At 32.7% G+C, this 15,968-nt stretch overlaps 1 protein-coding gene across 1 annotated transcript; it reads left to right on the top strand.

The window, feature by feature from the left end:
• The first annotated feature begins 1,525 nt into the window (after positions 1-1,525).
• Positions 1,526-12,958, top strand: LOC127835160 (uncharacterized). Its single transcript, XM_052361470.1, has 4 exons — positions 1,526-1,541; positions 7,288-7,573; positions 11,259-11,848; positions 12,834-12,958. Exons 1-3 carry the CDS (start codon positions 1,530-1,532, stop codon positions 11,789-11,791), a joined length of 831 nt encoding a protein of 276 aa, XP_052217430.1. The 5' UTR covers positions 1,526-1,529; the 3' UTR covers positions 11,792-11,848; positions 12,834-12,958.
• Positions 12,959-15,968: the final 3,010 nt, after the last annotated feature.

Raw genomic sequence — 15,968 nt, 5'->3', positions numbered from 1 at the left:
AATAATTATTAAAAAAAATATTATTATTAGTATACTATATGTACACTAGTGGCACCAACAACATTATATTTGAGAACATAAATTGCAATAGTCATTATTATTATTGTTATTATTATTATTGTTATTATTATTATTATTATCATCATAAGTTTAACTATGATTATTATTATAAGCAGTACTTTTAGTATTTCTGTATAATTATAAAAGTTATTATTGATATTAATAAGGTAAATGTTTCAATATTAAAGCCGGCCTTTTTTATTGTGGAACCTATCCAAGGGGCGATATTCCAAATACCGCAGAACACAGTCTATTATAAAAACGGTATCCGGAGAAGCGCCCCCTCCCCCCCCCCCCGGAGAACTGCCCCCCGGAGAACTGCCCCCTTATTTTAAAGGTGGCGGAGAGGTGCCCCCCCATCAAATCGGTAGGGGCGGGGAACTGCCCCCCTGTCAGAATTTAGTAGGCGGATATCTGCCCACCCCCCCCCATCAAATCTGTAGGGGCGGAGAACTGCCCCCCCCCCTGTGTCATATTAGTTATTAGTTACGTAGTGAAAACAATACTTACGGGTAATTTTACGTTATCGCCGTACACATTTTATCCGGTAACAATTTAATTTCAGTACAAGTATATTACCATTTATCGAACTGAATAACACAAATTGTCTAGAGGCATGTGATAATACTGTTAAGGCCCTTGGTGCGCATCTGCACCACTCACTATACATGAATGCCATGTAAAAGTCGTGTTTTAATAAGAGCGCGAAACATAGTCGAGATCCACACAGGAAACGCGTGCGTGTTAAAACTGGCCAAGTGTCGCAACTAAATATAGACGGGCAACTCAGTACTTATGGAGGAAAAGTTACATCGGAATTAATTTACATTATAAAGATAGTATTGACCCATGGAAAAAAAAAACGTAAATTTACGTATAAAAAAGGAAATTAATAGGCAAAGCAAAGGCATTAATTTAGCTGACTTGAAGAAAAAAGTAGAGTGAAGTCGAATTTATAATCAATTTATTTATGTTGTTTAGTTAATTCATGTGTCATACAAAATAACATACATAAATTCACACATTACACATATTACGGCAACAGTTTGCATTTTGAGCAGATCATGTCGACATGCCAAACAAACAAAATCGGTAACAGTTGCTTTAATTAGCAGCTAATTAGGCAGGCAGAGAACTTGTTACCGTTAACGATAAGCACCGCGATCTTTAAATCTTTTAATTGGTAGACCGGACCGACCTTTATTGTTAAAAACTTGTTAGCTTTGAATAAAGCCGCATACGGGTTTATTATATTGAACCGTCCAAATCCGTAATTGGCGAAAACAAACAAATAAATTATTGTTTTCAGCTTGCATAAAGATTGATTAAATTGCATGCTAATTGTTTGTTTTAATTACGGGGAAAATATCAAATAATTCAGCCGCGAAAACTTTTTATTAGCAAAAAGTGATTTGTTTTTCTTTGTTCACATAGACGAAAATCACGTGATTATCAAGATGGCGACGTCCATGCCGAGGCAGGTATTTTTTGCCGTTTTATAACTTTTATTACTTGTACAACTTTATATTACTTTTGAAATTTCACTCAATTTCCAGACATAATTAATATGCTATGGTACTAATATACAGGATGTGGCTTTGCGATAAGTAACGAAGGGTCCGTTTTTTACAGCGTTTGACAGGCCACATGTTTTTCTAAATAATTTACATTTTGTGTGCATACGAATGAGTCAATCTTAAAAAAACATAAATGTCATAACAATCTATGGAATAGCAAATAAGATTTTAGAACGACTGTGGTATTTATAATAAACGGAGTAGAAGGAGAAGTGTTAGCATTATTATAAAAATGTAGTAGTAGTACAACTAGTAGCAGTAGCAGTAGTAGTATCAGTAATAGTAGTAGTAGTAATAATAATAGTAATAGTAATAGTAATAGTAGTAGTAGTAGTAGTAGTAGTAGTAGTAGTAGTAGAAGTAGTAGTAGTAGTAGTAGTAGTAGTAGTAGTAGTAGTAGTAGTAGTAGTAGTAGTAGTAGTAGTAGTAGTAGTAGTAGTAGTAGTAGTAGTAGTAGTAGTAGTAGTAGTAGTAGTAGTAGTAGTAGTAGTAAGTAATAGTAGAAGTAGTAGAAGTAGTAGTAGTAGTAGTAGTAGTAGTAGTAGCAACAGCAATATTAGTAGTAGCAGCAACAATAATAGTAGTAGCAGTAGTAATAGTAAACCTGAAAGTAGAATTATAGTTAAAGAAGTAGTAGAAGTAATATACCGGTATCGTCAGTGAACAGCAGCTCAGAAAAAATTTATAATAAAGATAATAATCATAATTATGACTACATGAGAATAAGTAAACATTGGAGTAGTAGAATAAGTAGTAGTTGCTGTTGTTAAAGTAGAAATAGTTGTTGTTTTAGTGGTAATGGTAACAGAAGCAGCAGTATTAATCATCAGCATAATATTTACACTAGGCGCACCAACGACTTAATGCTTGGAAACATCAACAGAAATTAACGTTATGAAAGTAATTAATGTTATTATTGAAGTTAATGTTTCAATATTAAACCGGATTGTTAAAAAATCGTGGAACCGATCCAAAGGGGCGAAGTCTCTTGTCCAACAGGACACAGTCTATTATCAAAAATATTTCTTGTATATTCATGATATGCCTTTGCGATAAGAAATCAAAAGTCCCTAACTTGAAAGCGATTTACAGACCACATGTTGTGCCAATAAATATGCATGTTGATAGCATAGGGATGTTAAAGCATGTAAGGGATACCTAATTTGCACAAAAGTGTGGGTACTGTGGCTTAGATCATATACTTGTTAGTGGAACTTAAACGGTACAACTTACTGACAATCATTACTGTTTGTTAAAGGTGTGATATGCGGATTTAATCATACAATTGTTAATGAAAATTAAAGGTAAAACTGTCAATCATTATAGCAGATCACAACAAATCCAAGTATCAATCTGTGAATAATTACAAACGTTTAACAGACATGGTACCTTAACAACATTATAAAAGTTGATATGTTGAGTATTTGTCTACAGTTGCTTATTAACAATTTAATTGTTCCTTACTTATTAACTGGTAAGTTGTAAGACTTGGATGATCAAACAAAATTATCAATAAGCCATGCATTTTGGTGGAAATGTGAGAAAAACATCGAATTAATTAATTCATTTATAAGTGAGCTTATGCATTGCAATTACGTAGACATATTGTGAATGTCGTTTTTTTTTTTTACTTAATTAGAACGGAAACAGACACAAATTAAAACAACAACAAATATATTATACTTTTTTTTATTTCATGAAGTTTACATATTCATATTTGCTGCACATAATACATACAGCATTTATATACTTTTACTTGCATGTGCAATATGTGAAGATGTCATTAGAAAATATTTCCTTTGAATTTTTTAAGTTTAATATTTACTTTATCCACGGAGTGTATATCTAGAGTCCGTGCTTTATCTCATTCATATATTGGTAAAACCGTTATGCTACGATTTAATGATCTGGGTGACTTGTTCTCAAGATTATTATCAGCTTATCAACAATTAGTTTAAAATAACATGCCAATTTCTTGTGTACTAGGAGCAAAATATGTTTGGCTATGATTCAATGAAAAAGGATGATAAGAATATTAATATTTTGTAAAACCAAGTTTTATTGCACATCCAATTTTGTATAGAAGACATTACTTTATTGATAATAAACACATCATTAATGTTAGATTTATCAGGGACCTATACATGGATTTATAAAATGAATTACATTTTTATCCACAAAAGCATCTTAACATACATATATCACCCGCTCTTTTAGTACGTGCCGTAAAACTCGATCTGTAAGTCTATGTGCCATTTATTAATTTTTTTATTTTCAATAATGGTTCGAATAGCCAGAAATCTATTAATAAATATTTGTTTAAATATTTCTCTGGTGTAACCATTTCGCTTTCATATTCGATTGGTCAGATAAAACTGGTGTTCACCAGTCTCAGAAACATTGTACAGCCGAGTCTACAGGTACCAACCCAATAAATATTGTAAACGTAATCGATTAAAACGCCGAGAAGTTTTCAATCGAAATCGATGGTAATAAAGTATCATTTGATTGGACATTAAGCTTTACGATAACCAATGATAATGATTGTATCATACTAAACAAATGGCGGTTCATTTGTGGGAACAGAATCTCATCTCGATGAAAATCATAATCGGTAAGGCTTTATTTTAAAAAAGAAGACCAGCAAACAAAAATTAAATAATATGAAATAAGGCAAAGCCTCAAATCGAGCTCGATTAATGTTTAACAGATGAAAATAACAGAACAATTTGAGGACATGTCACTTTCTGAAATGGTCAGAAGTGGGTTGGGTAATATAAAACAATAATTCCTTATATTGACATTCTATTTAAAGTTTGAAACTGTGTGAACAATTAAAATAACATATACTTTAGTTATACATGAACTAGTTGTAATGAAATCTTTCTAAGGAGTTAATAATGTACAGAAGAAACCCCCTCCGGAAGAAACACCCTTCCCTAAAAACGGCATAGCGGATGAAACCCCCTTTCACTTTTGCATACACGGAAGAAACTCAACTCAAATTGACCCGAAAACAGGGTATATCACTTTGAACAGCCATAACTTCATCAATTGTTCAGCCATTGTAACGAACTAGGTCTTATTCAACGCTAAAATGAATGAACTTTGATAGAAATTCAGTTATTGTTTGTTGTTATCTATCTATCTATATATCTATCTATATATACTGCTAGTCGCCAACAATTAGCATTACAAGCAGGTGCGTGTCAGTGCTAGGAAATTAATTATGTACAGGTACCTTTTGAATTCCATTTGTATAAATAATATAGTAACCATAGTAGGTTTTTATTATATTATATACGTCATTCCCTTAATAACGCAATTGAGTAAAAATAAATTGGGGTGAAAAACCCAATTAAGCTCAAAGGTAGGGGGTGAAATTGTTTGCTAAAACAGAGCTCCAGATAAGGATTTGTGAAATTAGTAACGGTACTGCCACTGACAGAAAGAAAAGGAGTAACGCTTAAAATCAATTAGTACCTGTACTACCATATCCAAAAATACAGGTAGTACTGTACTACCAGTGTTCTTGGATATTGAAGGGTGTATAACTGACTTAACAGAAACATTTGCAGCAATTAAAATAAATATATGTATATCAATATATGTAGCTTCTTAAACAGTTACTGTGTTAGGTTTTCCATTCTGAATTATGATACTAATACAACTACACATTAAAACTCATGACTTATACTATTTCTTCATTTTTCTTGACAAGAAAACACAAGCCAACTACAGTGCCCCAGATAAGCTGCGTATCTGCGTCTTTCACCCTATTAAAATGTCTAAAAATGCAAAGAAATGCAATATCAAGCGTATTGAAAACGCAACCAATTTGACTTTTACGCAAATTAGTCAAATTTGATGCGTACCATACAAAATCTACGATCAAAAATGCTTTGCTCATTTTAGGTATTTTCTCTTTGGAATTATAATTGTAACGCGGTGACGCTTACATTCAGCAAGCTCAGCAAACGGTCATAGTTATTCAAACGCTATGCGGACTGGATTTCATAGTTAAATTAAGCGGCTGACCAAATTATTTACGACGACAAACATGCGTTTTCAATCTGACTTAATTCGTCGCTCAGTGTGCATGTATTTGTAAAGCGCATGTACTTTTAGTTTCTATTACGATGCGAAATAAAAATTGCTAAGAGAGGTCGAAAGACGTCCGAGATTGTTGCGCAAAAATATCAGCCGATCACAAACTTTTTTGAATCAAGAAAGCAAGAGCCAATAAGTGCAGAATCATTCGTGTTATCGATTTTGTTTGAAACTGTGTATACAGCAGTTGAGTTGACATCCAAAAACATGATGGAAAGTCTGTTACTGAACAAACCTGTCAAAAGTCCTTGGTTAGAAATTGTCAACATTTTTAAACCAGGTTTTCCGAAGGAAAAAACTGGTTATTAGATTGGCGAATGCGGGCGGGCTGGCTGGTAGGCTGGCGGAACAAGCTTGTCCGGGCCATAACTATGTCGTTCATTGTCAGATTTTAAAATCATTTGGCACATTTGTTCACCATCATTGGACGGTGTGTCGCACGAAAGAGTCACGTCAATATCTCCAATGTCAAGGTCGCCACGACTAAAAATAGATTTTTTTTTTAAACAAACTTACAAAGGGGGTTAATTTTGTTTGTTCATTTCAAAAGTTCATTTTGAGTTTTCTCCCTTTATCAGATTTTTTTTTCACAAAAAAAACCTAGTTTTGTGACAATTTTGTCCCTTGTTAAAGTTTATATCATGGACAGTTTCAAGGATTAAAGATATAACGAAACATAAGTTTATAAAAATTTATGATGATAGTTTACAGTTCTATTGAATCAATACAAGTGTGCAGCGTCAACAGAAGTAAATCAGCAATTATTTTAAGGTATGCATTTTTATTACTCATTTCACTCTATTTGAAGAATGGAATCACCCTATTTTTCAAAATCAATGGGTGAAAACCCTATTTCCCAAATAATTATCTGGGGCAGTGCCAACTAGTAAGCTAAGTAAATGAACACTTATTTCACTGTCTCATCCGTTTCCCATCGTGTTTTCTAACGTTTTACGCCACCGATGCAATATAATCGTTTAATATCGGGGCGACAATGTCTTTTTCTGGGTTTACAGATTTAATGTCAGGATGGTTAGAAGACACCGTATGTAGTCATTATATGACAACAAAGTGTTGTTTTGAGCCGCTTTTGGTTAAGCCGGCATTCAATTGCGCGCAGACATCTCGTTTTTGACAGATTTACAAGTCACATGAAATCGCGCGACAGAATAGAAATAATATATGAACCCAGTCTTCAACTTTTCGGTAATTTAAATTAACAAAAGCGCCATTAGGTTAGAGACCAACAAATCACGCCGCGCTGACGCAGAAGTATCGGTACGGCCCGATTTTTGTCGTAAATGCGTAAAATGGATATTAATGTCGTAATTGTGCGTCCAGTTTATAAAATAAAAGCGTTAATCTTCATGAAAAAGGCGTATTTACGGCTGTACGGCCCTTATCTGGAGCTCTGCTAAAACTTTTGAATTTACAAAAACCCTATTGTTGTCAAAACAGGGGGTGAATTACCCAATATACCCCAAAAGTTATCTATAGCCCTGTATTGTATAAAATAAAATTAATATTATATATATTCTAGAGTTGCTGTTTGGTAGTCCACCTCCAGCCAGATGTACTTCAAGTAGATTGGAGTAGTGACAATGAAGAAATTGTTGAAGTACCTCAAGTAGATTGGAGTAGTGATGATGCAGAGATTGTGGAAGTGGAGTGGTCAGATTCCGAGGACAGTCGTAAAGTCCCAGAGTCAGATTCCGAGGTGAATGTGGCATATACGGATTCTGACGATGATTACTTGGGTTTTGCTGATCATCAAACTGTATTTGCCCCACCTAACAACCAAAAGGATGTCAACAATTATATTCTAAGTAAGTTTTTACATTGTATCCATAACCATAAGGCTAAATGCCTTAAAGAGCTTTTTTGTTGACTTTTAGAAACAATATAATGGTAGAAGTTTTCCTTAATATTAATAAATCAACAAAAATTTAAATTTGAATTAATTGCTTAAATTATTATAAAGACATGACCTGTAGACATGGAAGAGTGGCCTTAATTTGGTCCCATTGTAGAAAGAAAAAAAGGCCCAGCATTATACAGAGGGTGTAATCACATGACAAACAAGATGGCGATGTCCACGCCGAGGCATTTTTTTTTCGTTTTATACTCTTTTATTACTCCTTTTAATTTAGACAAGTTATCTCAAATTGCCACACAAAGTAGTTGTTCAATTGGGCTTTATGCCATTTTAAACAATTTTCAGTTATATTGCGGCAAAACCCATTAATTCTATCTGGAAAACCAGTTCTTATTTTTTTTCGGCGAAGCTGTATACGCCAGCTTTTCACCTTACCTGACCTTTGTAACTGTCCAATAAAATTCAAATAAAACTTCCCGCGGCTAGTTCAGAATGAATAGACTTCATTTATCCCATAGGCTGATTTGAGAATTCCACCGGTACATTGGAAACATGTCCGCATCTTTGTAACACTGTTTTACTGCGTATTCAGCATGAAACATTTTTATCTCTAATGAAAAGGCTTAATAGATAGAACAGTTTTACACTCAATCTCGACATCAATACAGTTTGTGCGTGCACCTTTTATTTTCAGAGGCAACAACGTTTATACTTAAAGGCTATTTTCTCATATTTAGTACTGACTTCCATATTCCTGTCAACATGTTAACATGTAAAAGTATTTAGAGCAGTGGAAGCATGGCCTCACTTTAATGCATTGCATCTCAACCCGCGAGATATCACGGGTCAGTTTGCGGTTAGTGTGTGGTTTATTTAAAGGTCATAGCTGCGTGTTCGAATACGCTTACGTGCTGACCTGAGTTCGCAGCTAGTAAAAGAATCTTTATAATATGATATAGACGCTATCCGTGAACTAGATGAATTGGAATTTTCTTAAGACCAAAAAGATATTATTATGGTATGTCAATAATAGATTCTTAATTTGTTTCCAACAACGCCATGATAAATATTATTTTTAATTAATTTAACAAGAATTATTCCACTATATTGACTAATGTATTAAGCTTGAGCTCGATGATTCTCGATACTGTTAATAATCGAATCAAATAGCAATGCCCGACAAACCACTAAAACAGGTTTGTTCGAAGAACGCGCGTATAAATATTTAAAATATGTACGGATACTTCGCTTGTGGCCGGTTGACTCATGTTTAAATTTCACTTCCATTCTTCTTTTGGTTTTCTGTTTCGTAACTATAGGTTTATGACAAGCAATATGTACTAATGCATTTTTTATAAATATTTTACATTATTACATATTGCTACATGCTTAATAAGCCGCGAAAACTCCGCGTAACATCCCGTACTGCGTGTGATGCAGCTAAGAACGGTTAGAAAAAGACATTCGCTATCCTTGATCTCATTCATTGAACTATCAACGCCGTATATCATTTTTAAAGATATTCCTTGTTTTAAATAAACTGGTATTTGTTATACAGACTTATGATCTACCCTATCCCAGAATGCCATTGATAGTGTATAAAAGCATTGTTTACTACATAAAATAGATTCCAGTTGATGTATTTGTATGATTTTTGATATTTCCCAATTTGATGGATTTCACGACGTGAAAATTCCCAATTTGAAGGATTTCGCGACTCAAAAATTCCTAATTTCTAGGGGACAGGACCTGTTCCCAAACAGGTGGAAAAAAACGCTGAACACATAAGCGCTTGACTGTCTGTTAAAAAAATCAATACTAAATTTACCATGCGTCTAGATGATAGAGAGTATACATGCCGACTGGCTAACTATTTCTACAATCCAGCGCACAAATTAGCTTTAATTTTCACGATAACCAGTCTCATATTTTGGCGAAAGACAATCAGCTGTTTATATTTTTGTTTATGTTGTATGCAGAGAATTTACATCATTTGCGTAAGTCCAGATTGGCTTGCTTAAATGTAAGCACGGAAATGATAAATTGAGCGTATCTTGATATTTTTAATGCGTATATTACGCTGATACGCAGCTTTACTATGTGTGAAAATTTTTAATGGGATGATCTAGTTAAGGCTCCACTTTTCGCCACTTTTTATTGGTATGGCTGGAAAGTGAGCATCCTTTAAAAAATAAACAGAAGTATTAATAGGCGAAAAATAATTGTCTTGGCATGAACGTCGCCATCTTGACTATCACGTGATTACCCCTTCTGTTATACAGCTTTGTTTTCCAGACTTTTAATCCAATATTTCAGTCTCGGAACAACCGGGTCACACATTGCGGTTGCAATTTACATTTGACAATAAAACAGCTTATAAAATGTGATTGCCACTTTGTTTCATACTGATGGATTTTGCACTAATTTTGCACAAATTTGAAATTTGTGCAAAATTAGTGCAAAATCCATCAGGGAAAATTTCTCTTATTCAATTCAACTTGGTCAAGGGTTGGTGCTAACCCTGGCTTGATATATATATTTTTTAATCAATGACTATCCACTCACCCTTCACTTAAATCTCCCCGCCCTTAATTACAAAAATATATCATATATCTATTGATAGTAATGATCAACCAGAGCGTTTTTCTAAACTTAAACTTTCATCCGTCTTTGTCTCATTGTTATAAACATACATCTCTAAGTTAATACTATAGTTGTATGTATTTAGCAAAAAAATAAAATTCATCAATAAGTGTGAAATGGACAAATTGTTACAGTATAGTAAATTTTTGCTAAGGCTTTTGATCACAAATTATTATGTTAATAATAATTATTTTTTATGTTCATTTATAATTAGATATAAGAAGTATTATGATAAATCAGCTAAATATTTTTTTATTATTGTAATTTGATATTTACATTAAAAGGAAATTTTATTCTATAGGGAATGACCGATATATTTAAATTCCTTTTATGCTGAAGGAGGGCATATATTGATTGGACCGTCCATCCGTCTGTCTGTCTTTCCGTCACACTTTGCGTATAGGTTTCGCATTTAGGTTTTGAAAAATGCTCATAACTTTAATGTAGCTTCAGATAGCAACTTGATATTTGGAATGCATGTGTATCTCATAGAGCTGCACATTTTGAGTGGTGAAAGGTCAAGGTCATCCTTCAAGGTCAAAGGTCAAATATTTTACTTCAAAGCGGCGCAGAAGGGGGCATTGTGTTTCTGACAAATACATCTCTTGTTCGCTGTAAATTGATTAGCACTTACTTCTTCGAAACGAGCGCAGCCAATTTCAAGAATAGTTTTTACTTTGCCAGTGATGTTATTAACATTTTCAAAAGAAAGTGCAGTTTATTTGTGTACTAAACTTATTTGTTCGTTTGAAAAATAGTTTGCAATATGTATCGATTTGGCAGGATTTGTGGCACTGATATTGTATTTCTCAACAGGAAAAACAGCAACTTCCCGGTTGGTCAAGTATTTAAAAAACTTTATTGCATGACCGTCAACTTCACTCACAAATTCAAGCAGTCGATGTGATTTTTCAAGTCCTGCCTTCAAATTCTATGGAAGGATGGTTCTATTCAACACATTTAAATACTACAATGATTCTTTTTATTTACAGGTGAAGCAAGGTCTGGTAGAGGCATGAAAAAAAAGGCCTTAAATATATTAAGTATGAAGGCAGCTTTGAAAACAAAATGCGTCTGTGGGAATGAGTGTTGTATGAAGTTGAGCATTGAGTCGGTAAGAGACATTCGGGAGAAGTTTTGGCACAATTCAAGATCAACTAGGATGTCATTATTGAAAGTGTTTTTTGAACAATCTAAAAAAAAGGGAAAATATAGATACTTTTCTGTAGTGTCAAGAAAACATAAATTTAGATTGTGCTCAAAAGTATTTCTTTCGGCTCTAAAAATTAACAAAAACACTCTTACTATTGCTTCGAAAATGTGTGATGATTATTTGGATGCCCCATCTGGAAAGTCTCCACGCAGCTGGGATAGGAGCACACTCCTACTAATTGCATGGCTTGAAGAATACTTCACTTTTCATGGTGAGAGGATGCCAAACAGATATGAAATCCTTCTACCATACGGAACAGTCCAAAGGGAAATTTATGAACAATATAAAAAGGATGTTGAAAATCCGGTGTGAAAGAGCCAGTTTTATAAAAAGTGGAAAGAGAATTTTCAGTTTGTAAAGGCTAAAAAGGTAAAAGCTATGTTTGATTGTAAGTTTAGAAATTTTAATCTTAAAAGTTCAGTATATTATGGCAGGTATAAAAAAATGCAACTGAATAGTACTTTTTTCCCCACTATGTTTTGGTATGGGTCCTGGGTAATTTAAATTGAAAAATCCAATTGTTTTGACTAAAATTAGAAAATGAATTGACTTCTGTGTGTTTTTGCTAACAACAGAAAACGATTGTGTATACAATACATGTATTTAACATTATATTTGATGATTAAGCTGTTTAGCAACATGAACTGAATGTGGTTGAAAACCTTAAATTTGGAAGTACAGGTAGTCATTTGAGGGAAAAAAAACTCTTAAATGTAAGAATGGGGCATAATAAAGCTCAAAAATTTTACCAAAACAAAAAAAGGATTATGATAATGATTATAAAGACGAAAATCTATCATTGTTTGATGAAATTGAATATAGTCATAATATGAGACTGACTGAAGAAGGAAATGTGTGTGTTGAAAAAGGGAAAGAGCTTCATTATAAACATATAAAAAAAAAACAAAAAAACAACCTACTTACCCTCCTACATTTTTCTGGCAATTTTCCCTGGACCAAGACTTTTTTTGGCCTAAGAAGTCAATTTTTTTATTAGACATGATACTCATGTATGGAGTATATATCAGTCAACAGTCTTACAGACAGATATTTGTGCGCTTAAAACTCATATCGAAACCTTATTTAATCTAAAGTAAATTAAGGAAAGTTTTTTTTCTTTGACTTTACAATAAGGAAAATTATAATTATTATAGCACTCACGAAAATTAAGCACTGATGCAAAAATATTTATAATGGACAGTTTGGCGGCTAAAATTCTTTTATCTAAAAGAGTGGTGAAATAAAACAATTGCATGCTCAGAACAAACTATAGAATAAATACAAGGCTATATTAAAGTAAAGAAACTTTTATGTATTATTAATGTATTATTAACCAGAATCTATCCTTTTTCAGACAAATAGCTTTACCAGATGTACAACATGTGTGACATTGGAAAGGCAGCTCACGAAAACCACATGTACAGAAATGCGGGCATTCTATAGACAAAAGAAAGAAGAACATAACCTTCGTCAGATGTTATTATTAATAGTTTGTTGTGCTTATATGAGTCGCAGTGAAAGTCATACAATCATAACAGGAAACATCTATTAGTCTCTTAAAATTTATACAGGCATTTTGTGGCAATGTTTGGAAAACATGACATATATTTGGTATTTGGAATTTTTGGGTGTGAAAAGACTACTGCTTTGGGAAAAACTTATTGAATTTAACTCTTAAAAAACATTTAAATAAGAAAAACAAATCATATTAAAACTTATTGTTATATACTTTATTATATGTTATTTAAATTAAATTAAGATATAATAATCATAAGATACTTGTTTCTAAAAAACATAAATCATTTTAAAATGGCATTTACTTTGGAAAATTGGGTATTTCTGTTTGCTTTGGGAATTGGCCTGTTTAACATACCCCATGAATACACCTGTAAATGCCTGTAACACTTTTATTTAGAACGTCCCTTCAACTACTGCTGGATACTAGGCTTTAGATTTAATGACAATTTTGCACACTTTCAAATTGCTTCTATATCTGTATTGATCAACATGTATTTCATTTCAAGGTCAGAGACTTAATTATTAAAAGTGTATGGCTTTCAATTTAGAATGTGTGTGTTGATCTTAATTTTTTTTTCTATTAAACATGGTGACAATCTATATACATGTAGACATATTGCAATTTAATTATTGAGTTCTATTTGTCAAAATTTATATGTATCATATGTATCAATTATCTTTACCAAATCCAAAAGTACTAAAATTATTTAAATGCAAACAACCATACTTTTCTGCTATAGTTATATTGTTTGTTCATAAGAAAAATACATTTTAAAAATAAATTACCGTATAAAGGTATCCCAAAGGACACTATAAACATGCTTCAAATAAGACCTATAAGGGCACAAGTAATTGAAAGTAAACAATAATATTTTTTTGTTTTAGGTGTGACTGTTCAAAAGACAATCGTAGTGCTGGTGCATGATGGAAGCAAAAAGCACATTTGGTTAAAAATTTGGATGGATATGTTCAACTGTTTTGTTAATATGATTGCTTTTGTATTGTATGTTTTTTTTTTGTCTGCTTGAAGGGTTTTTAGAACTGCTATTGATGTTTTTGAAATCGCTGTTAAGATTGTTCTTAGTAGAACACATGGGGTTGACACAACCAAGGGTTCTTTTAGTGTACTAAAAATTTTATTTTTGTGTTGGACATAGTTCAAAGACATTTTTTATGGAAGATTTTGGAAACTAATAATTATGCCCCCTGATCGAAAGATCGAGGGCATATTGTTTTTTGCCTGTCTGTCTGTCTGTCATTCATATAGTGTGTGTGTCTCAAGCTTTTAATATCATCTGCGTGTATATAAACAAGTTAAAGCCCAAAAGACATTGATATATAGTTCTTGTATTTGTTTAAAGAAAATGTCAATAGAGAAGAACATGACCTTTGTATAGCAAAACATGAAATTTAATAGTGTTGTGCAAAAATAGATTAATATTTACCAAATATTATTAATCTGATTTCAATGTATGTTTGTTTTGTCTGTAAAAAAATGATGTTTGTGTGAAAAAAAATTTCATAATTGAAGAACTAAAGCTTATTTAATACTTGAATTGCACCAAAATAAAATAACAAATAAACGAATAATACTGATTAATGACTAAGGCTCTAAGGCATAAACGTTAATGACTCAACCTTTGTAGACGTCAATCAGAATGGATCATCGTGTATAAGCCTTGTTGGTTTTGAAAAGCGAAAATCTGTGTTTATTCTGCTGCTGAAAATATGGCGAGCTGCTGTGGTTTATCGGTTATTTAAGCAATATGTATGGTTTTGAAAGTATATAGTTCGTGGATTATTAACGAGGCAGTGAGACGAAAAGCTAGTCTCTAGATCTGGGTCGTTGATCCCGGGCGCCACCTCTTTTTGCGGTGAATTAATAAATGTGTACATGTGTGGAATAACAAATTTTCGCTTAATCGCACTACATTGCCTGATTAAAATAATAATGCGAAATATGTTCAAAACACATATTAAACTTAATGTCTGTATAATTATCATTATCATTATTACAAAATATCCGGTCCTTCACGCAACCTCTGAAATAGCATTAGCTCCTTTACTAATACATCGTAAAAAAGAAGTGGCGATCGTGATTAACGGCCGTGTTGATCGACGATGCAGAGTGAAAAAAAAATACGGTAAGGGATGTAATTTTTGTAACCGCATAACGAACTTCATGCTTCGAATCGAATTTTGATTGCTTATTCGTTGTTGTTTTTTTTTTAACCATATATGTGTTAATTGCCTTAAGAATAATAAGCGAGTATAAAGTTTGGTGTTATATATTTATATATTTATTTATCAATAATAGTTATAGATAATGTACTGAATAACAGTGTTAAGTGTTACAAGTGAAGTGAAATGCAGAACAGTATCGTAGTTTTTGCTTTGAATACATCAAGTTAAAAAGTGGTACAAATAGATCGTTAGTCTTTTGAAACATGCTATACGTTTCTTATGTTGGCGCGATCTTGAATGGGTACTGGTATAATAAGATATGTTACAGATGCAGACTTATTTCTGTTTGTTTTAATAAAATAAGTGTATAGCTTAGTACGTGTAAACATAATTCGGTGTCGAAGTTTCAGACTTAAAAAGCTGAAAAGGTGAATAATCATGTATTTAAACCCACCGATACAAATTGTCACTCAAAGTACGTGTTCAAGAAATGTAGTCATACATGTATACAATTATTAATCTTTGACATTTCTAAAATACAAATTGAAAAAACTAATCTTTTAGATTTGCAAATTGTAGTTGTAGTTGTTATATTGACGAGGAAATAGAAATACTAAACATTGAGCATGCTCTAAATGATCGATTGTGAAAAGGTCCCTTTAATAGATAACGTTGACTGTTCATTTATGTGACATGCCTCGTTGTTTTAAAGGAATAGGACGCGAGCTATCGATTAAGGGGAGAAAACTCAAAAATATTGTTTGAAAGTCTGTCCAAGATTAATTCT

The sequence above is a fragment of the Dreissena polymorpha genome, chromosome 6 (genome assembly GCF_020536995.1).
Source record: "Dreissena polymorpha isolate Duluth1 chromosome 6, UMN_Dpol_1.0, whole genome shotgun sequence".
NCBI classification, from domain to species: domain Eukaryota; kingdom Metazoa; phylum Mollusca; class Bivalvia; order Myida; family Dreissenidae; genus Dreissena; species Dreissena polymorpha.
This window is presented reverse-complemented; position numbering and strand designations above follow the sequence as displayed.